The 23,876-nt window shown below is 42.9% G+C and overlaps 2 protein-coding genes and 1 non-coding gene across 3 annotated transcripts; 1 reads left to right on the forward strand and 2 right to left on the reverse strand.

Annotated features, from left to right (window-relative positions):
• Positions 1 to 444: 444 nt before the first annotated feature.
• LOC109483517 (ATP-dependent DNA helicase PIF1-like) lies at positions 445 to 7,778 on the reverse strand. Its single transcript, XM_019786549.1, has 12 exons — positions 7,448 to 7,778; positions 6,791 to 7,000; positions 6,030 to 6,144; positions 5,324 to 5,458; positions 4,523 to 4,626; positions 3,964 to 4,128; positions 3,490 to 3,596; positions 2,951 to 3,090; positions 2,383 to 2,489; positions 1,939 to 2,026; positions 1,407 to 1,552; positions 445 to 687 (listed from the first exon to the last, which is right to left on the reverse strand). Exons 1-12 carry the CDS (start codon positions 7,760 to 7,762, stop codon positions 445 to 447), a joined length of 1,875 nt encoding a protein of 624 aa, XP_019642108.1. The 5' UTR covers positions 7,763 to 7,778.
• An 8,726-nt stretch (positions 7,779 to 16,504) lies between these two features.
• Positions 16,505 to 23,271, forward strand: LOC109483518. Its single transcript, XM_019786550.1, has 8 exons — positions 16,505 to 16,520; positions 17,004 to 17,060; positions 17,680 to 17,824; positions 18,959 to 19,190; positions 20,091 to 20,216; positions 20,633 to 20,761; positions 21,500 to 21,636; positions 22,961 to 23,271. The coding sequence occupies exons 1-8, from the start codon at positions 16,505 to 16,507 to the stop codon at positions 22,968 to 22,970; spliced, it is 852 nt and encodes a 283-aa protein (XP_019642109.1). The 3' UTR covers positions 22,971 to 23,271.
• Positions 18,490 to 18,571, reverse strand: Trnas-cga. Its single transcript has one exon. It is a non-coding gene; the product is annotated as a tRNA-Ser (tRNA).
• Positions 23,272 to 23,876: the final 605 nt, after the last annotated feature.

A 23,876-nucleotide genomic window follows, 5' to 3' on the forward strand; every position in this document is an offset into this window, starting at 1 on the left:
GACCGAATGTATCTTGACACAATTATCATTAAAAACCCTGAGTAAAATGGCAACAGTACTGTGTGTGTCCCTCATTTTAACTCTCACACTGGCTATCAGGCCTACCACTTTTATTATAACACTTAGTCTATAAAACCAAAGGTCTCAGCAGAATGGCCTACAATCCATCCCAACAAGTACTAGTAGTAATGTTTCCAAAAAAAAAAGTCCAATTCTGAGCTTCCTCCCAACTGTTTATCTGCTATCATTACACAAAATCCTAAACGTTAGTCTCCAACTAGACATTGGGAGGAAAGATCATAGACACTAGTAGTGTGCCCAAGGCAAGAGAAGTTAGAAAACATCTGTCTGGAGATATTACACAATTACAAAGCAGGCTGTATGTTCTCCTTTCTACATAAAAGGAAGGTTCGAAAACATTTGAGATCACAACGGTGCTTGGTGCTACCAAGTAGGCTGCTGATTCTCCTTGTCCACATATCTGTCCATGGAAGCCTGCATCAGTCTCTGCTGCTTCCTCAGCCTCTGGTAGAACTGTAGCACGTCCGGGTTGGCGCGGACGCACTTGGCGTCGAAGTCGAGCACACGGAGACCCTGCAGGCTACGTGCGCGGGACAAGGCGACGTACGCCTGTCCGCTCTCAAACACACGGGACAGCGACATCTCAACACAATCCAGAGACATGCCCTGGTGGGGTGAAATAAAGGGATAAGTTAATAACACGTCACTTAGCACATCACCTGACATGTATATGTCACTTAGTAGGGTTCATTTAACCAAGATGGGTAAATGGCTACTTCAGTAGATGCTAAAGGTGAAGGGTATGAAAACGTCTCCACAGTTCAGGAACAAGCCCTGGTGGGGTGAAATAAAGGGAAAACTGAGTGAATAATTCAAGGAATATATGAGGCAAAATTAGGCCATGGCCACACTGGGAAGTAGGGCAATGTTGCATTGTGTACACACACACGCATGCGTGACCACGCGCGCGCGCGCACACACACACACACACACACAGAGTGACAGACAGGTGAAGGAATGAATGATTGAACCAAGAAGAAAGGAAGGTTGCATTGAAGCCATAGCTTGAATCACAGTCTTTGAATCATTGAAGGTTAAATCATCACAATTACTTAACACGTCACTTAACACGTCACTAACACGTCACATAAAACGTCACATAAAACGTCACATAACATGTCACTTAACTAACATGATACTTAACACATCAATTAACACATCAATTAACACGTCACTTGACACTCAGTGTGTGTAAAGACATAAAAAGCTCTGGGTTGGACAGACAGTATTAACCTTCTTCCTGCTGCCTAACCCAAAACCAACACAAATTTGGCACCAAATGTCTACCCTAGCAAGCTGAAAGTTGACAGGTTGTGACCTCTGACCTGGCTCTTGTGGATGGAGATGGCCCAGGCCAGTTTGATCGGCAGCTGTCGCCTCGTCAGGTAGATGCCCCCGGTGGCTTTGAACGTCCAGCGTTCGTTTTTCACAGGCTCGGTCACTCCACACAGGAACTTCACAATGGGGAGGCCTAAAGAGGGAGAATTAGAAACATGGTACGATACAATTATGACTTTGTTAACTGTGAATGACTTGCATTGATAGTTATATGTTTTAGAGGCCACTAAGTATCTGTGTCAAAATGTCATAATGTTTTATTATATCCTGTAGTTTTTATCCTGCATAGGCCTTGTATAATGTGCACAAAAACAGGTCACATATCATATGCCAGTGATTACTAAACTGAAACTGAACCAGTTTAGCTCACTGAATAGTAAATAGTTGTTTAGAAAAGACAGACTATATGATGCAGTAGAGAATGTATGGCTTCACTTTGCCAGGGACAAAGTGTTTTCCAACAATATGCCCAGTTCTAGACACTGCAACCCACTCCAGTAGTGCACATGTCAGCCTCACCTGCCCCTGAAGTCTGGAAGCCTGTCACCACTCCCCGAGCACCGTTCACCAGACCTCGCTGTACATCCAGGTTCTTAGCCAACATCACCTGAAAAATAATAGGTAAAGAAACAGGCTTTAGGTATGTTGAATTACTGGTTACTATCAAACCAGGTAGAGCATTCTACATAGAGATGTGCAATGGAAAAAAGGAAATTTCTTATGCCTTTAGAAGACTGATCCTGGCTGTCTGTGTGACCAATAAGATTGAAGAGATGGAGTGTATGTCTGTCAACTTTTTGCCTTCCTACACTGTTTTACATTTTGAAAGAGAAGGTGAGGGCTATGGGACACATGTACTTGTCTGTCCATTGGCTGAAATATATAGCCATGACTTCCCCTGGTAAACTTCTGAGCAGGTTAGAGGTATTGATTGATTGATTGATTGATTGATTGGTTCCTCACCTGTGCTCCCACCTTCAGCTGGATGGTTTTCTCCACAGGACAGAGGGTGTTGATGGTCTTCACCAGGTCTGGGTCGCTGTCATGGGCCTCAAATGCCTTTGTGTCTCCTGCACAACATGTCAATAGCATGTATATGATGATAACATAAGAGCACAGCAATCATGGGCTTCAAATGCCTTTGTGTCTCCTGTATGACAGTATAATAATTGTAACATAAGAGCACAGCAAGTCAAAGCAAAGCAGTCAGCAAGTATAAGGTAGAGAAATGTTGTCTTGTCTAATGGCTAGCAGTGCAAGTTGGCCTTACCACAGTTTGCATAGAACCAAGCAGATCTGGTCATCGAGAACAAAGGATCTTTAATATAGTATTGGATGATATTACACAACAAAGTCTTAGTAGTAGCTTTCTGCTGCCTTCCTGACAGAGCTGTGACAAGGAAAGGAGCAGGACGACTACTGAAACATTAGCAGATAAGATGAACAATTAGGCAGTGTGCTTGGATACAACGAAACCTCTACGTCTATTTGCATAAGTTCAAAGGATTCTCCTCTCCTACACATGACATACCCTCCAGCTCGTTAAGTCGGACTTCGTTAATGTGGTTGACGTCCTCCTTGTGCGTACAGAGTCGTGTGGCAACAATGTCCTCTCTCTCAATCTTATGTGTCTCGGTAGCAGACAGTCGTGTAGACACTGCTGGTGGACATCTTAATGTGGAGGGAAAAAAACAGAACTTTTAAGTCTAAGATCAACAAATATCTGTCCTCACTGCCTGTACTGTCACAGTAACTCAATATATTTGAGTGACTCCCATGAGCCTTGTTTTGTGGTGAACTTGAAGTAAAAAAAAAAATCATGTTATACACAGCATCACATCTTCTAACCAGTTCATGCCCCCCTATTTCAACAAAATTTTACCCAATACATTTGTATATTCCTCAACAAGATTCTTACCTACAGTGTATTTATTTGTTTCAGGCTCTCACCGGCCCATAGTTAGACAGTACAGGAAGAAAACCTGAATAAATTTGAATTACATGTACTTCCTAGAACAAGTGGCTTCCACTCAACAACCCCTGACCTTCACCCTTTGACCCCTGACCTACCTGCCGACCCTGATGTTCTGTAGGATGTTGATGAAGGTCGGGTCGGTCTGTCTCTTGACCTGGGTCAGCTCGTAGCTGGCCTGGATACACTTGTGCCAAGATCGGGACTGGGGAGTCACCAAAAGACATAATGCATCACAGACATCATGAAATCTCTTCACAGTATCGTTTAACACCAAGTTTGAAAAAAAGGACAAATAGAAATTCTGAGTTTTCAAAGCCATAAAATGTGGTAAATGTTGTGTTTTCAATAGACCATATGATATTATGTGTTCGCAACTGGTCCGATTTTACATCATCTTTACAAAATCTGATGTGACACAAGACCAGTGTATATAGATGTTGCTGATGCCATTTTAATTTTTAAGTTAACAAAAAAAGGCAGGTGAAAGCAAGCTGATAAAATTAAAATGTACAACATAAAAATCAAAATCTATGGTACCTGATGATTATATTTTTTCAAAAGAAGTTTACCTGAAAACAGAACCTTCTCTTCTCCCCAGGTTTGGTGACAGGAGGCAGCTGTAGGAAGTCTCCACACAGGATCAGCTGGATCCCTCCGAACGGTTTGTCGTTTTTCCTCACCGCTCGCGCAACAGCCTCCAACTTGTCGAAGAAGTCACCATCGATCATTGAGACCTGCAATGGGGAAGGGCAACTTGTAAATGTTTTGCCTTCCCTTCGTGGAAAATCCTAATAAACAAAATACAGCCCCCATGAAAGTTCATCTGTGTTGGTACTTATGTGTTTAGAGTTAAAAATTTTGATCCAACACAAAAAGTTTGTCACACTTCAAAGAAGCCATGTGACAACAAACTTTTGATCCAACACAAAAAATTTGTCACACTTCATAGAAGCCACGTGACAAGCTTCACTGGGTGAGTCTACTGACTGAGGAAGACCAGAGTGACAGGTCGAAGGCTCTAGGTGAGAGAATTTTTTGTGTTGGATCAAAAGTTTTAACTCTAAACAAAATGAAGCCACCATGCTTGTGTCATGAGGCCCGTGGACGATTGATCAAAAACAAACAGACCTCGTCCACGATGAGATGTCTGCACTGCCTCCACTGTTTCCGCACGCCAGGCCGTGAGGCAAGCTCGTAACACTGCTGGATAGCTGCCGTGCCTGAGCCTATACCTGAGGGGTGGGAAAACTGATAATTTTAGAGCTCAATGTCCAACACTATCGTTTGTACATATTACCCTCAAAGACCACCCTAAAAGAGCAGCCCATGGAGGTCAATGATAGATCTGTTTAGAGTATATTGCGTCACCTTACCCTAGCCCTGCAGAGTTGAGAGCTAAGACTAAAATTGTGATATTCAGAGCTCAATGCATAAGACTATTTGTACATATTGTTACCCTTAAATACCTCTATGAAGAGCAGCCAATGGGGATCAATGATAGATCTGTCACAAACAAAGACTAAAACTGCTAAAGAAGCCTGACCCTTTACCTGTTGAGTTGAGAATTAGGACTATCATTGCTGAATCATACTTGGAGTCCAACATTTGTTGGCATGTAGAATGATGCCTTTCTTAACTAAGATTTGTTTGGTTGCATAATGCCAAACCTTTCATTACATAAAGTTAAAGAAAGTTTAGACTGTGTCATACAAGGTAGTAGCTGGGATCTAGAAATGTTAAATGTCAGTCAACTCTATCTTGTGTTAGAAAGAGTTAAACTTTTTGCATGAGGAGAAAGCTACAAGTTTACATCTTTCCAAGTTTTGTAAGATAGGAGATTTACTCATTACTCATTTACTCATTGTTTTGATAACAATAAAGTCAGGTTACAAGATTGTTTATGCTAAGCAAATGCTTTCACTACCAGACCTGCAAAGGAATGCAGAGTCGTCCCTCCGATGTGACAGGCGGCGACTCCTGTACTGGCCGTGGCAAACGTGTGCTCAGGAGGGAGGGCTCCGATAACCTTCCTCAGCAGGAAGGACTTCCCTGTACCTGCACTGCCTGGGAACAACATACAACACACAACTCAGGTCATTATAAGGACTTCCCTGTACCGGCACTGCCTGGGAACAACATAAATAACATACATTACAACACAGAACTTAGCTCATTATATAAGGTAGCACGTGTGCTGGCATATATTGTACATTGTACATCAGAAAGTACCAATTGTGCATGTTGATGTTCAGGCAACTTGCCAGCAATGAAAAGGATTGCAGTCCTTGCAAGAAAATGTGAAGCCATGGTCTACATATTGTTATACCCAGTACTTGTTGAAATGAGCGACAAAACGTACCAAGTAGGGAATTTTTACATCTGTAACATAACTTGTATATAAACTTCTGCGTGTACATAGTTGCTAACATAACCAGGTTCTGGTTGGCAAGAAAGCTTAGCTACTAGTAGTAGTAGTAGTATGCAACCTTCTGTTCTGAAAGATGATGGTAGCACTCTAGGTCTGATGTTGTGGCCGTGTGCAGCATCTGGTATCAGCTTCTACTATCTATACTGGTAATACCTGTGAACCTGAAGACAGCTAATGTATCAATACATGTAATTTATTTATTGTTACCAGTGAAGAAGATGTTGTGCCCAGCCTGGACAGCGTTGAGTACAGCCTGCTGCTCCTGGGTCAGTCTGGACACTGTGCTGGACATGTGCAGCTTCTTCCTTGGGACAGGGTCAACCTGGGGGCATAGGTCAACAACAGTGAGGGTCAAGGTCAAACTGGGGAGCAAAGGTCAAAAACAAGAAGGGTCAAAGATCATTGATGGTTGATACACACATGCAACATTACTAGTAACACAAAAACTTTAGTAATACATGTACATAGTTTTGTGTTGTGTTCTTTCAGCAGTGCAGCAACACAAATACAGTCCACATATCTTTGTTGTGTCATAAAGCTTTTCATCAACAGACAATGCATTGTGAAAAACAGCCCGCCCGGCAATATGCTGTAGACTACTGCAAACAAGCCTGTAGTCTACAACTAAGTCCAAGCAGCTGTATGGCTTCAGTTTGTTTTGTGCATTGTTTGCAGTGTGTTGAATGATAGTTTTTGTATATGTTTGCATTCATCCTATAGTCACAAAACACTGCAGTTTGGAATAGAAACCAGACGATTGCCAGAGCAGCCTTTTGTACTGCAGTGCAGGTTGAAAAAATTCTTTGGGGGTACAATGTATGTGAAAAACAGCCCTACACTACAGCAAAGCACCTAAATAAGGCCTGTGTACGCCCTGACAACAAGCTGGCATCTAGGCTAGGAATACTACAAAAAGGAATGCAAAATCAAACTGTTAGCCATATACACCTGCTTGAAGTTTCCTCTACCTGAGCATTTGTGGTGTCCCCCAGTGGTCTCTTCCTCTTCAGCCCAGGAGTTCTGCCCTTCAGTGCAGCACTAGCCTGGGCCTCCCTGATTCTGTTTACTGCATCCAGGTCCTTCTGGTTCAGTGGACTGATGTGCTCCAGTCTTCTGGGCAGGTTTGATCGCAACCTCTGTCTGTCTGAGGCCACACCAACCTGCTTCAGGTGTTCCACCTTTGCACATAAGGGACACGAATAAGTACTGATGACAAAAAGGGCTAAATGTTCATAATGAATTATACCGACACAGCTGAACTTTCATGCTACAAATAAGTACTGTAAAGCACATACGATGTTACAGTGTACTAGTAATTTACACAGTCTAGTTATTTTCTAAAAATAATTGTAATTTACACAGTCTAGTTATTTTCTAAAAATGATTGTATGTAATCATGTGCAATTGTATGTATTCTTATGTCCTTATGACGTTATGTACTAGTACTCTATCTACCCTCTCCTGGAAGAATAGCTGTCACTCATTAGTACTACACTGAAGTAGAGTTATATACAGTATATTTACAGTATATTAAACCACACTATGGCCTCCTTCTGTCTAGTGTTGACCATGGCAAAATCCTAATTGTTTCCCCCATTGTGAACCACAATAAACCACAAGTCTACCTTTGCAGCGATAGTTCTCAGGAACAGCACAAGCTTTGCCGGGGGACAATTTGAGATTAAGAGCTGGATTTTCTGTCCTGGGATTCGTATCGTCGCTTTTCCGTCCTTCGCAAATCTGCTGAACACCTTGATGTCTTGAAGGGTGTATTTAACGTCCGTCTTGCCCTGGTCGATCTTTAAGATGATGTCCTTGAATTCGTTGCGTAATAAGACGAGGGTGATGTTCTTGAAGAGTTTGTTCTTGAGGACTTCGCCGGTCGGAGAAAGATTCTGGACTGATACGCTGCAGTTGAGCTCACTGATGTCATAATCCATGGTGGAAACAGCAGGACCTGAAATTAAACAGAATTTGGAAAATTTGAAGAAACGAAAGATGCATAAATGTTCACTAGGCAATGTACAGTGTAAAAATAGTTGTACAGAAACAATACTGCAGGCAGTTATAATTTTAGAATTCAGCTCATTTTTCTGATTCACATCATGGATCACATACAAAGTAGCCTTGGCAGGCCTTCACCAAACCAGTAGTTATTGCACGACTATCCTAGAAACCTTGTGTTCATAACAAAATTTGTTTGAAATTGAGCAAGGAAAGAGGTTTGGCTTTGGCTTCTTATTGTCTGGAGTTTTCAAACACAGAACGAAGCCCAGCTGTGGCTACTCAACTTGCTGCAGACCGTCGTTACAAGAAGCCATACATATGCATAACTTTGACAAAATTTTTAGGATTTTTGCGTACGGTATTCACTCCGTAGTTTCTAAAAAGAGAACAAACAAAAAAAAGAACAAAAAAAGAACAATCAATGCTTGCGTATATGCATAGTAGAAACAGGCGTACCGTCAGTATTTTTATATGGTTGTATAATTCTTTAAACGCACACGTAACAAAGGCGAGGAAACCAAACTTCGTCAAAAAAAATCAGACTCGGCAATCCATTTGTTTTATATACGCCCCCCTCCCCACGTATCCACGAAGCTAAAGACCGCGCGCAAAATTGTGGTTAATTTGCCGACTGTCTTGCAGATTTGGCCTCTAAAATTGAACGGCGAGCACCCCTATCTTTGCACTCACATTGCAAAAGCTAGAAATTTCTACAAATCTTAAGAAAGGGCTACAAACCCAAGCTAGTTGTCGCTCTGGAAGTCCTTGGATATATGACAACAAAGGCGCAGAGACGCGTTTAAAGGTCCCGGGCAGCCGGACCAATCAGAGACGGCCGCTCATACAAACAGACCAATCAGCGCGCGTCTTGTTCAAACCGCGCGCGTGGCATCATGGGATTGTCCCGGTCAAAAAACTAGCGGCCGATTCAAAAACACTTTCATTGTACTTTCGTATTTGGGATGGCCGGCTCCAGACAACATAAAATTTCATACTAGTAGTTCTATCCTTTGGCAAATCAGTCGTCAAAATACTACCGTTTCCCACGAAATAGTGTTCTGAGCCTGTCAATACAGGTATTCACTTGGTAGCTGTTGTGACTTTTCAAATCGCTAGATGTCCCCACAGCACACACCCCCTCGACGAGCTGCGGGCCAAAAGAACTGGTTAGTCCACTTTTAGAAGTTTTTGTCGGGGAGGGTTCAGTAGTTAAGCCTTGCAAATCTTTAGCAAGACTTTGTTTACGAATATACATTCACTTGCTAGCGGTCAAACAAGTGCATTATTCGGTGCATACATGAATAACATACTAGTAACCTAGGATAGGTGAGCTAACAAGGTGGTTTATCAATCCTGAGTGAATAATGATCAACTATCTATTTGTTCTGCGACACCAAGAACCTAGGAAGCGAGCAAACTAAATTTGTCAATTCGGTATTCTCCACAATACAAAATACTAAATATTCTTTAATAGCCGAAATCATTGGCCAAAACTAGTGGGTAATAATTTGCCAGAAGAGTTAACCGTCTATGGAATTCTAAAGCCTTGTTTTCATCCACCACCGTCTTTTCTTTCCATTGAAGTCCTCTGGCAAATTACTCTAAGTGCCTTTATTTGGCAAATCATTTTTTTACTGGTCCAAACCAGGTCTCTACCCTGTGAGTCACAACAATGCGCGGTGACGTATTAGACAGACGCGTCCCAATAGCCTCCTTAGCAGACTTTTAGGCTAAGCCTTTGGGGACTCATTTTGTGTTGTTCCCTGATTGTGTACAAGAAATAGTGTACATTTAGACTACGTTTCAGGATACTCTACATTTAGAAAATCTTTTGGTCAAATTGGTGGCTACAATACAGTATCCAATTGGCGAACAGGCAGTACATTGTATTAAATTTACCGGGCCGCGATGATGTTAAATACGCTTAAGTTAAAGGACAAAAGCCCCGCCCGATGAAACGCCTTAGGACACCTGACAAAAGCTTTTAAAAGCCTAAACCTCTGCTTGGAGAGTAAGAAACGACACACAGTAACGTAGCAAGCCTATGAAAAGAGCCAAGTGTGTAAAGCCTGCTAACTCAGGCTACCCGTCCCACCCTCACCACCTTCTGACCCCGGCTCTATTGTCTGAAGCTCTGCCTGTCATTTGTGTCGCTCCGACGGGCTGCTAGCGTGCGCCCCACCCTCACATGACGCGCTAGGCTGTTGTTTAAGGGAGGAAACGCTGTGGTTTAAGGTGTGCTGAGATCGTACAGAGTCGGGTAACATCCCCACGGATACACTGATCCTCTCGCATCGGAGCTGCCTTAAGGAAGGAGAGAGGAATTCTGAGGACAACATTTTTAGGTGAGTGAAAGTTGCAGAGCTAATCTTCCAATGAACTACAAAGGAGTGTGTTATTCAGCACGAGATGGCCCTGGGGGTACACAGGACTAGACAGGGGGACTCTCCATGATCCAAGCAGAGGTTGGAAGGGAAGATTTTGGTTATTTTTTCCTGATTTGCCCCCTTTTCACACAGCCCAGGCATCCGACTCATGAGCCTAGCAGTCAGATCTTGGGGTCCAGAAAGAAACCGTCACGATTTTGACCCCAAAGATCTGCTTGGAGATTAGGACAGTGAGTTTAATTTGCTAGAAGGAAGAAACAGAGTATTTACGTTGTTGCAACCTTATTCAAGTTGTTCACAATGATCTTGACCTTGCAGCTAGATCATGGAACAAACTGAACGCCTCTAGAACCTGGCCGTGACAGTGGGGTGTGTTTTGTCCCTTGCGACGATTGTTAAGCCGTTGTCAGTGTGTTCTAGTTCTAGGATGACGTGGAGATCTATTGTGCCTTAGGCCTCAGTTTGTGTCCCCTTTGTTCAACCATGACAAAAACACATTACTTTTCAAAACGCATCCCTGGTGTAATTTTGTGCGAATACTTTGAACCTAAAATGTGCCATGAAACGATGATTTCAACTCAGTCGAACTCATTTGTAACACAGTATCGTTCATATCATGGCCATAGTTAGGCTGTAATTGGTACATTTTCTTTCAGAAACTTGGCAATCAAGCAGCAACTATGTCAGGTAAAGACAGCTATCAGTTAAGCAGTACACTTAAAACGGTGACATCAAAATGTCCTTGTAGTTGTACCAGACCAGTTCGATCTCGTTATTTATTATTCTTATCACGGGCGCTTCTTAGGTCCAAAGAAAAGACGGGTTTGTGTGTGTCGTCATGGCTTGTTTCTTCCTTGGCAAGTCTTTTCTCCTTGTAGTTTTGTACTCATGAAATTCAGATGGATTTCTTACTCGTTTTTCGTTCTGTGGAATCGAACCAACATGGCCGACATTCTATACGTGTATATCGAAGGTCATCCTGTGTCCTCCGGTCCGTTGTTAGTGATAAATAATAGATAACCAGTGCGGTAACACCCAACTCACACGTCACATAGCCTCCTTCGCAGACTTGTGGGGCGGCGACGTTAATTTTTACAGGGCACCGCGGATCGCTGGAAAAAAATAGTAGAAATTGGCCGAAATAAATTGATAGTATACCAGAGAAGATCCCGGGCCATAGAAGATCCAATTCGCGACCCACGGATCCGTGGTTTCTATGGCCTGTGATCTTTTCTGGTATACTATCCGCGGTGCCAGGTTGAGAGTTTTTCACTGCCCTGTTGGGTAAACTCCCTCGGTGGCAAAACCGTGGCATAACTAGCGTCGCTCCAAAAAAAAAAATAAATGTCGCCACCCCACAAGTCTGCGAAAGAGCTAGGCTACACGTCACACCGCTCCCAATGGCACTGCGTTCTTTTGTAAAACCTTCGCAGCTACATTAACTACAGTGTAACGTTACACCTAAAACACGTATCTTCCATTTTTCGTCTATTTGCTCTCTCTGTTTTAAAAATGACTCTAGAGGTCGTTAAGTAGGAGGGTGTGTCCGTGTTTACTCCTTTCCACATAGTCTATAGACAGACCGAAGGTAACACCTGCAAAATAGACTTACGGACAAAGAACGCCGCCATTTGTGTCATTGTGAATGTAAGGTGTGACCTTAGAGATGATTGGGGAGGGCTTTAATGGCGATGCTGATTCATACTGTTGATGTGTGATCTGTTTGCTACAAAACTAAAAATGTTTTGACACCTGCTATTTACATCTGTTGCCATATTCAAAACTGTGCAAAATGTAAGTTTATCCCATTTATGTGCCTATCTGATACGTGTTTCCACGTGGATGGTACAACAAAGGATAATTTTCAAAACAACAGAACACACAAAACGTGAAATTTAATTCATTGAGCGCCCTGTCAATTTTTTGGTCGCTCAGAAGCTTATAGCGGAAAGAGGTTGTAAGCACGGCAACTAGACATGTTTTAACACCTGTTACTTACATTTTATTTTAAAAATTATCGCGGCATCTTGTTTCAGTGTGCGAGATAATGGCAGATAAATATTTATTCAGAACAGCTCTTTCGGATACAGACACGGACACAATATTAACATAAAGTTCCATAACATTTTATACTTATTCTTGTAACGCAAGGACTACTTTATCTTTGGTTGAAGAAGTGTTGTGGTTGAATTTGTCAGAAGTCTGGCTTGTGAGATCATTGACCGCCGCGGGTTGTTAGATGTGAGTTATCCCAGGTTTACCCAGGTGAACAGCTGCCGCTTACTGAAGCCGTCCTGCAGCATACCTGTCCGGTGACAACAGCACGTAGTCAGGTATGACACAGAGATGGGCGGGGTGGGAAAGGTTCACTAGCCTCGTATCCAGCCTTGTGCGTGGGACAGCCCTAGCAGGAAGTCCCATCCTATCTAATTTGTCACCCAGGCTAAGCTGTACTGGCTGTTTTTTTTTTTTATCAAGATCTGTTAATGTTATGATGAAACCCTTCCCTAGCCTGGTACCCAGCCTTAAGCGTGGGTAACAGCACGAAATCGGGTATATTTACCCTGGGTACCACATTATTTCTGTCACTATTCTATCTAGAGGTGAGTAGGGGAGCCCAGGTACACTATATGTAGGATGTCGGGCTAGTCTAGGTGGGTCACTCACCCAGTATACTGGCTATGGGGTTGTATCGAAATCGCTTAATGTAAGAATTGTACTCCATTCCTAGCCTTGTACCCCTTAAAAGACATGGGCAACCCAGCCTCCACTGCCTCGGACTTGGACTAGGAAACTCACTTTGAGTGTCCGGTAGAACGTATAGGGTGTAACTCACTTCACAGAAGTAGGGGGCGCTAATGTCAATATTGTTGGTGACGCCCAGGTAAGCATGACGTCTGAGTAGTAAACTGTATCATGCAAGCGACTGAGCTTGAATTGTGATCTCTGAACCAAGAGCTTTGGCGTTTCCAGGTTTCTCACTGACCACTTGACCACAGGGTTAATGGAAAGGGCAATACTGAAGCATCAAGTATATTAAACTTTTCAACACTTTAAACCACTCCAACTCTCCTATATAAAATCGTTGACTCGAAAAGACTTTGTGTACTAAACCTCTGGACTGTAACTTCTCCGGACACGGCAAACCAAACCGTAATGTCTGGTATGGACCCATTGACCCACATTTGGGTCGGTGCTCCCGCTATGTGGCGTAAGGGGGTCAGTAAAGACAAAGGTGTGAAACTAAAGACATCAGGATCTATCGGACAGTTAGAGAGACGGACATGCACGGGCAATACATCATTCAGGACTTGGACACGTCTATGGTAAGAAATGTTGTGAGCTGCAAGTTAGTTTCTTAGTCGGATTGCTACTCGTAACGATGTAGATGTTAGTATCGTGACCACATAGTGAATACGTGAATGTAGGCAAACATACGTAGGTGTCATTTGTGGTCATCCATAACTCTTGAAGAAGGTGAGGGTAGGTTTTGTTGTTCTAGTATTTACTATTCTAGAGCATAAAAGACAAAGAGATGAATCCTGTCGGCTTCGTCGAGGATTCTTTCTCGTGACATTGCATCAGTATTGACTGGTTTTTATGCATAGTTTCACAGATTCCTGCATAAGATTTTCTAACTGTCGTCTGCTCAATCTGCCGCTTGTATCTGTTATACAACCCACCGATCAAACAATCAGTTGTAACAGTATCCTCGATCTTTATATCAAAACACTTGTCGTGCCATGGGTTTTGGGGATGTAGCAGGTATTTGCAATAAGTGACCTGTGCATTTCCGGTCATCAAAATGATTTCCACTATCAAAACGTCTTGTCTAGTTCAACGAATTTTACTGCTTCGAACATCCAGTTATACGACAAATGTCTTTGTTCAAATGGTAGCTATAGTAAACTCTAAGCAGATGTTGGGATGCAAGATCGTATCGTTTTCTGGGGATCGTACCGATTCCCAAGTTTCTCTGGTATACCGGGTTCTCTGAAAGATTTTGGTGCTTGTAAGCCCAGCTATTACGTTACAATCCTCCATTTATTATATCTAACATCTACTTGGAGGTAAGCTACAGACATTGCATCGGGCTACTACGTCATTTTAAAGCCTGGCGCCACCGACAGTGTTCACGTGATGATCACGTGAACTGACCTCAGCCGTTTAAGACCCGAGAATTTGTTAAGGGGTTACGGACACTTGAATTTCTCAGAACATCACACAGTAGCCAGAAAAGCCCTTTTTGTGTTCCATAAAACACACCGTCCGCTTTCATGTACTTGTGTACAATTTCACGTTATAGACGACAATTGTGATTACAATCTCTTTAACATTTACAGAATAACATAGTTATAAATACTTATTATAGCAGTCCAAACTATATATAACTCATCTGAAGAGTACGTTGCTATTAGGTATATGTCAGAAACAACTGAAAAGTGCTCTTTACTGAGAATGTTTATGAGTAAATACAATGGGTAGGGAGTCCCAAAACAAGCCGTGGAAATAGTATGTAACAACATTATTCAATGGACATAATGCATTCCTTTTGTACTCCCTAAGAATGCGTAACCTCCTCTTAAGAACACACGCCCGTTCCCGCCAATTTATTATCCACAGTTCAATGCACCGCAGCAAAGGGTGACCTCTGGGGCAAGGCATCGTGGACAGAATCTTAGATCATCATGATAGTTCATCTGTGTTGGTGGTTACATGTTTTAAGTTAAAACTTTTGATCCAACAAACAAAGAAGTTCTCTCACCTAGAGATTTTGAGTCTACCGAGGAAGACCAGAGTGACTGGTCGAAAACTCTAGATGAGAGAAAACTCTTTGTGTTGGATCAAAAGTTTTAACTTTAAAATAATCTTAGCAGTAGATCATTTGATTTCCTAAATTAGATCACTTTGTTACTAATTTTGTCACTATCTTAAATTTGGAAGAAGTTAAGAGGAAATATTTCATAACTGTTAAGCAACTGTTGCAAGATCTAGGTTCCTACGTAAATGACTTGAGGGGGGGGGGTAAATTTGTCAATTTTGGCCATTGTACTACTTTGATATTGTTGAAATTTGGCTTCAGTTTGTGCGACATATACACAACTATTCCAACATGTCCAAGAACGCCCTCAGTTTCCGATTCGATCGTACGATGCTCGTATCACGATTGTGGTCGGGCCCTTAGCGGGATCAGAGTTATGTGTGAAGTAGGTGCTTCTTTCTGCACGCGGGGTTATCAACCTCAGTGAACAACGCGGGACAAACGGGTCAGAGTTCGGCAGGACTTTTATCTCGCTTCTCAGGCAGAACCTGTGGGAAAGGAGAGCACTTCTGTGGAGTGTGAGTCATCGAATTAAGAAAACAAAGACAAGAGTCGATCAAAAACAAAGGCGAAGGAAGCATTGCTTCTTAGAAAAATGACAGAATTTGGCGAAGAAAGGTGTTAAGTAATCTTCAACGTGCTATTGTTTCTTCTATTTCATTTTGTTGCTTTTGTTGTATTTCGTCCTTTTTCAACTTCCGAAAACTTTCTATTTTCCTTAAGCCAATGCAAAGAAAAAGCATCAATATATGACAAAAAGCTAGACAAATCTCGATGAAGCTCCAATGTACATACTATAGTGTTCTGCAACTTCATACCAGCGACATGGAACTGTATTAGTCTTATCATTTTAAAAGTTTGTTACTCATTCTACTTGAGGAGCGATATTTCAGCGTGTGTCGACCTACTTCGCTGACAGCTTAACAAAACAAACGGCATAGAAAACTGCGGACCGTACTGCTGCTTATTTTGTGCCCTATTTCTCCCGCGGAGGGAGCCTGAGAGCCGAGAAACTTTCCTAACGCGTGGCGCCCGGTTGTAGCCTGCCCTCCGCCATGGCCGACCCTGAAAACATCTTCGTGAACATGCAGCCAAAAATGGAAGGCAGTCTGCCGCTGGTCTGCATTCTCTCGGTCACGCACAGGCTCATAAACCTTGACACTGTGTTACAGACGTGGAGAGACGACAGGAAGAGGAGGAGAGCCATGCACAAACCGATCCGAGCCGCGCTGATAGGCTTCGCCCTGTGCTGTTACCTGTTCACCATCTTCATCAACATTATCTCATCAAACCTCGGCCTGGAGCTAGGTGAGTAAAAATAGAACAGAACCCTCGAATAGAACGTTCCTGATCGAACCAATCGAACCCCGACACGTTCTATTTCGAACATCGCCATGGCGGAGGTGTTCGAAATAGAACAGGTGGTTCGACGCGTTCGATCGGGAACAACTTGAAGTTACCGCAAAATGGTTGTCGCTTCGGGTGGGGCCACTACACTACTGCAGTTCTAGTGGTAAACAACTTCAGCGGTGTTCAATCATTTTTGATTGGGGTTAATGGGCCGTTTCGGTTTTTATCAGAAACTTGTCCGTGCTCTAGAGATCTCGTGTTTCAATACGTTTTGCACGAGGTGCCATTTCTTCTAGGGCAACCAAAGCTGGATTTGTGTGCCTTTCCCTTGACGTAAATGCAAAAGTATGATTTTAGACTGAACAAAAGACACAAAAAGTAAACAAATTCGATCTTTGTCTATGAAATTTGATAAACAGTGTTTGGTCACTCAGGGGCGATAGCCTCGAGTAAAAAGAGGGTGTACTGCGGTTTGTACGAGCCGGTATATTTCTGAGTATCCTTGTGCGAGTAAGAGTTGTTGCCAGTTAAACATGGTGGTGGGAACGAGTTCCGTAGAGTGAAATATCAAAACTATGTATGTTCTCGTTTCTTGTGCTGCCTTGGACACCACAGTGAACTACCGGTTCTTTACCAGAAAAGCACTGACTAAGGATATAGCCAACATCGAAGGTAGGTAACGACGTAACTCCACCGTTCGGTGGCGCTTGTAAAGCTGGTGGTGGAGCGTAACCAGTAACTATGAGAACGTGCTAGCAAGTGCTAACTGTACCAAATGCATACTCTCACTACTACATAAGGTTGAAGTCACATACGACATACGTCGATGAAGGTTAGACATCCAGGTAATATACACAAGAGAGCCTTACCTGTACATTTTGGATACACAGCATTGCGCATCCCGCTAGGTGCTAACGTCAGGTGCAAAACTAACGACGGCTTTTAGATGGCATGTGGCTAAAGCCTTTAACATCCCTAATGTTAGGAAGGAACAACTGCCTAATTATCTAATGTTGACCCTGCTATATATCTTCATTTGGTAAAGCCTGCGAGTTAATAAACAAGATCAGCTAGACTTTCACACATTCGGTCTGTGCATGCATAAGCGACCATGATAAGTAAACATTTCAGATGCAGCCATTTGTGAGATATCTACTCGTACCGATAACGATTCAGTGCGTCTGTAGCATCCCATTGTTGCATGCCTTGTACAAATCTAGAACATTTACTGTACTATTGTATTTTAAAGGAGAGGTATTTCCTAGTTTAAAACATTGCTGTTTTCCCCCAGACTGGTTCGAGAGGTCTATCGGTGCGACCACCGGTGAGTTCGAGTTTGACTTCACCCCTGCCGGCTGGGTCTTCACGCTCTGGGCCGTCATCTTCTTCTGGAACCTCATCTGGCACTTCTACGCGCTTACCACCATCTGTCGCAGGTACAGAGTGTTTGTTTGTTTATTTGTTTGTTTGTTTGTTTAGTAGGCGTATGCAGGTATGTGTGTGTGTGTGTGTGTGTGTGTGTGTGTGTGTGTGTGTGCGTGCGTGCGTGCGTGCGTGTTTGTGTGTGTGTGTGTTTGTGTGTGTGTGTGTTTGTAAGTGTGTGTGTTTAGTGTCAGCACATTGAAGGAGACACAAAATGTCTCTTTAGCTAGTTATTTTGCTAGTTACACAGTGTGTTTGTTTGTTTGTTTGTTTGTTAGTACCGCCAAAAGCTGTGGGCACATCCGATTGTGTCCACATTTTGCACATTACTGATGCATGTACAATGAATGTATCATAATCCATTCGTTATTCAACCTGTGTTTTGAAAATGAGGAGAAAGGCTTTCAAGGGTCATAGTTCAAGTTCAAGCACAAGGAATGTCATACGACACTTGAGCTTGAGACGGACAACAAAAGTGCATTACTGGGGTGAAAGGTGGTTACCGTTCCGCTCCAAAAAGTAACGCGCAGGTGTTTTTAAAGCAACGTAGGTACAAAATGGCGAAACAAACGTTAATTTTGACTATACAACGATTTTTCCTAGTTTCTCGAAATGATTGCAATGATTGGAGAATCGGTGATTATTTGTAAAAAAGAAAATACTGGGAAAAATGAAATGTCGTCACGGACAGGATTCGAACCTGTGCGGGGAAACCCCATTGGATTTCGAGTCCAACGCCTTAACCACTCGGCCACCGTGACTACTTGTTTTATCATCATTACGAATGGCTCAAGACGACATTTTATTACTTTTTTATTACTATTCATTTATTGTATTTCTACTACGTTGACACATTACAAACATTGTCGGGATAAACAATTTGATATACGATTTTTCTTAGCAGATGTAGCTTGCCTTATACACAGTTTTGAAAACGTTAACTTGCAAAGTGTTACAGCAATTGGTACTAGTAGTTGTGATAATGTAAGGTTAACAAGAACTCTTATACCTCCGTGAAAATAACGAGGTTTTGTGAATTTCTTCTTTTATTGATTATTGTTTGGTCACTGATTCTGTCACATTTTCCTCTGGTTTGAGTTGACAATGGTCACTCTTAGTTCTGACATCCGACATTGCGCTTGCCTTAGGTATAAGCATGAGTACGTGTACGTGTTCCCCAACGCCCTCCCCACGCCGTTCTGGGTGGCCTGGATCATCAACCTGGGGCTCAACATCGGCTGGCAGTTCCTGTTCGACCGGCGATACATGATCCCGGCCGCGGTCTTCATGGCGCTCATCGTGGTGTCACTCATCGTCTGCCTGGCCACCACCTACTTCCGCACCTGTAGGGACGGAGCCTGGATGAAGGATAACATGCCGGTAGGTCGACTAGAGTCTGTTAGGAGTAGCTACTGTTAGCGATAGTTAACGTTTAACAAAGCCCGCGATCAGTGTAGATCATGGCGCTCATCGTGGTGTCCCTCATCGTCTGTCTGGCCACTACCTACTTCCGCACCTGTAGGGACGGAGCCTGGATGAAGGATAACATGCCGGTAGGTCGACTAGAGTCTGTTAGGAGTAGCTACTGTTAGCGATAGTTAACGTTTAACAAAGCCCGCGATCAGTGTAGATCATGGCGCTCATCGTGGTGTCCCTCATCGTCTGTCTGGCCACTACCTACTTCCGCACCTGTAGGGACGGGGCTTGGATGAAGGACAACATGCCGGAAGGTGGGCTAGATTATCTGCATTACGCGACAGTTAGCGATAGTTAACGTTAAACTAAGCCCGCGATCAGGGTAGATTATGGCCCTCATCGTCGTCTCTCTCATCGTCTACCTGGCCACCACCTACTTCCTGGATGAAGGGCAACATGCCAGTAGGTGGACTAGAGTCTGTTCAATCTGTTGTGAATAGAGGTAGTTATCGTCAAATCATATAGCCCAGTATCTAGCCCAACCAGACTGTCGCGAAGGTGCCTGGATGAAGTTTAAGGACACTTTCGGCAGGTGGACCAGATTCTGTTGTGAGTAGCGATAGTTATCGTCAAGCGATATGGTCTAGAACGTCCAGACGTCTGCGATGGGGTGTTTTCTAGTCGTCAGTCCGATGTTCTAGATAAGCACGATGATAAAAGAAGACCAGTTGTTGTTGATCATAAGTCTAAGATCCATGTGTTATACTTCCAATGAGGGTGTTTTTAGGATAAAGGAGCATATCCTATTCACTGGTGTTTTCTAATTGTGTTTTTATAAGCTTGTGTAACTGTCCGTTTTTGTAGGGCGATCTGTACGCAGTTCGGCTCCTGTGTCACAACGGCCTGGGCATCTACATCACCTTCGCCACGGTGCTGTTCCTCCTCAACCTCGGCATCTGCCTCATCTTCTGGGGAACGGGATTCGCCAGGGTAAGGAAAAAACAACAACTTCCTCTGCAGTATCGAGGAAAGTCGCTAAGGGACCAGAGATGGTCTTCGTTTGGTCAAGACCCACCAATGCAGTAGATATCATTACAATTGATCCATCAATAGCTTCCCGAGTTAGCCTGTTCAAAACAAACACACGCACTCCCAAAACATAACCTTCTAAATGAAAGAAAGAAGACATTAAAATGACTAAATATAATAAAGCAAGAAGATCGTACATTTATATAATGCAAGAGGCTCAAGTCGACAGATTAAGATTCTGCCCCCAGGTCTTTCAACGTTTTTCAAATGATGACTTTGGTCAAACCTTTAACCCAACAACATGGCGGACGTACATGACGTAATCGTCACGTATATCATTTGTGTAAATCACCATATTTGATATATTTCCGCTGCAGATTGACGTGACCACGGGCCTGTTCTCTGCGCTGGCGTTCCTGATGCTGGTGTGGTTCGTGCTGGAGAACTTCACGCCGCTGGAGCCGTACTGCCGGTACACCCTCACCATCTGGCCCACCCTCATCGTCGTGCTCACCGCCATCTTCATCTACCGCCGGCCGCCGGTTGCCGACCCGACAGCGGCAAACCCGACAGCGGCAGTAAGCCACTTCCTCCTTCTTCTAGTAATTCTGATGTCCATGCTGGTCCTTTTAACTATCGTATCCAGAGCTGTGGCTACGATGGTTTAGGGTTTAGGATGAGACACGGTTCTAAATAGTCTCGGCGTGTCTAAGAACGCAGCTTTGCCCCAGACACGGTTCTGGATACGCTTTTGGACTATTCAAGACTTTGTCTGAACATGAGCATCGTTTTGGAGATGGATAAAGCACGGCTCTGGATACAATATTCCAAGTGCCCATAGAGTCTTGAGTCCACAATGGTGTACGTTTTTACTTGTAAATAAATAAATCCTGACGTGAAATGCTAAACACTAGATATATCGACTTTTAGATTATAAAGTATCATTTATACAACAGATTTGCAATTTGTATCAGTTTAGATGCGACAGTGTGTGGGTCTCAGATTCGCAACCTGTTATCCACCTTAAACAAACTCACGCGAAGGCCACCGTTTCAACTGTAACCCTCACTCAGGTGTAAGGTCATCCTACTCGGAAAATCTGTATCTGCATATCTGTACATGAATTCTGTATCTGTGCATTAATATGTATCTGTACACGAATCTGTATCTGATGGCAAATAAAGATATCGTGTGATTGCCATAGATACGACGGAGTAACTAAAAACGACCATTGTTTCCTCCAGCCGCCCGCCAACTTCTGGGACGAGAACGACCGTAACGACATCTACAACGCGGTTCTGCTGGGCCTGGCCTGTCTGTTCTGTCTGCTCCGCTTCATCCTCGTGCTGGTCAACCATCGCAGGAAGCCCATCGACTACGGGTAAGGCATTTGGCAAAATAGCCTCTACCAGGCTCTTGCCTGAAGCGCCTGTAAAGAGTAGACATTGGCCAAATCTGCAAGCAGATCCCTTTGGTGGCAGTATCCATTAGCCAGAGAGGGTCGCCGGCCACCGACAGGTTGGTTGGGGTAGCGACAAAAATGGGCCATATATAAAAAGCAACGATCTTCCCCCATCAACTTCTGCTTGGAGAGTACAAATAGACAGATAACATGCCGGGGGAGTTAGACTAGTAACGGGTCGTTAACCGGTTAGAGGGGGCATAGTTTGCTGCACCCAATTTCTACTGTTTCCTGCTGCTTCTGAAGCCTGGTAGAGGCTACGATCGTCGGACGATTGCAAACTGATTGCATTCTTGGGATAGTTGAGTAAGTGTCCTGCAAAATCTCATCAACGATTTCCCCAATATATATGACGAACATGACCTGGCCATAATCGTAGACAGTCCCTAGTAAAAAGCAAATGCCTGGAAAGTTAATGAAAGGAAGGGTAATGAATAAACTTTGCGCAAGGGCGAGAGTGTGTGTTACGTAACATCTAAGTCGCTCCATTGAGTTACAACTTTATCCTCCACACAACGGCACATACGAATTCAACATAGCCATATTTCCTCAGATTCCGACGTTACTGAGCATGCATGATTACTTAGTAAACTTTAAGTTCTTCACCTTCAAACTTGAAGGTATGCCAACAGAGTACCAACTCTTACCCTGCTATGCCAGGTATAGGTTCTTGATCCGGCTATTTTTGGCATGTTCTAAAGCCTTCACAAAAGGCACTTGGCTGCCACTTTGGTGCCCAAACGGTGAGGCGGCCTACATGAGTCCTTTGTGAACAGGTAGGAAAGGCGGTGGAAAGACTCTCCAAACCGCGGGTCTTTTGTTGGAAACGTTCCCCATTATCTAAGGTCAGCCACAGGTCAACTGTGATGACGCACTGCGTGGTTCTAACAACTGGTGCATGCGCAGAGAGAACGTGAAGTCCATGATTTGTGATTGGACATAAACTTCCAGTTGTTTTTGTCAAAATCTTAAGATAAAAGACTCGGTACAACAATATTGGTCAGGATTAAGATTTAGATTGTCGCAAACCTACACTGGTGGCTGTGTTGTGTTCATGTAGTCAATTTACTATTGGAGAAATATTTCATTTTTAGTTTCCTTGTATTTATTGTAGCTACAGTATTGATGAACTGTCAATATTTTCTTCACCTTTTTGATCTACTACATCTACAAAATCACAACTACTAATCACAATGTATTGATTATCTGCTAATCATTTATCAATTTGTCTCTTTTTTTCCAGAATGTATTGATCACGAAGACTGATCCACATTGATTCCAACTGATTGATGACGCAGGATGATTGACACCAATCACAGAACACGATGATAAGAGATTATGAGATTGATCTTACTTAATTGAAATATGATTAATTGGTTAAAATGCAGTAATCGAATGTTGAATGGTATCTTTACATGTTAATCATTACATGGTTATGAATGAACTTGATCAACGAATGAAAGGGCATTGAAAGCTCTATGAATGTAAATTCCCTTTGGATGTACAGTCAAACCTGTCTATCATGACCACTTCAATACTTTTGTCATTGGGAAAGATTATCTAAGGGGCCATCAAAAAGTGGCCACAAAGGTGGTCCTAATAACTAGGAGTGGTCCCTAATAACTAGGTTTGGCTGTACTTATTAAAATATCACTGAATGAGAATTAGCGATTCAATCAAAAAGAAAAAAAAGCCATTACTGTATGGAAACATTTTGCCATACCCATGGGAAGGTCCTTAAATATTTTCTCCACCTTTACTGGAAGTCTTCTTCTCCCATGTTTGTAGCGAGGATTACCCTGATCAGGAGCAGTTTGAGATGGTCAACACCAAACGGTTTGAGAGACAAAGGTTCAGCACGATGGCATAGACAGTGTCAAACATTTGTTATGCTTAAGTTTTTAAACGTTTTACAAGTTTGAATCATTAAGAATCCCATTGCATTGCAATTGAAATCTAGTCTTACAGGAGTCCTCTTATAATGTTTACAAGTATAGTAAAATGTTGAACTTTATTCCAACACAAAGTTATACACAGAGATCAAATTTTCAGTGACCACTGTCGCCTTCATCAGGATAATTAATGTTGTTTACAATGTTTACTAGTAGTCATATGCCCCCTTTCCACTGAATGGAGACCGTTGAGAAAACCAAATTGGA

The sequence above is a fragment of the Branchiostoma belcheri genome, unplaced genomic scaffold (genome assembly GCF_001625305.1).
Source record: "Branchiostoma belcheri isolate BF01 breed outbred unplaced genomic scaffold, Haploidv18h27 scaffold65, whole genome shotgun sequence".
Classification (NCBI taxonomy): domain Eukaryota; kingdom Metazoa; phylum Chordata; class Leptocardii; order Amphioxiformes; family Branchiostomatidae; genus Branchiostoma; species Branchiostoma belcheri.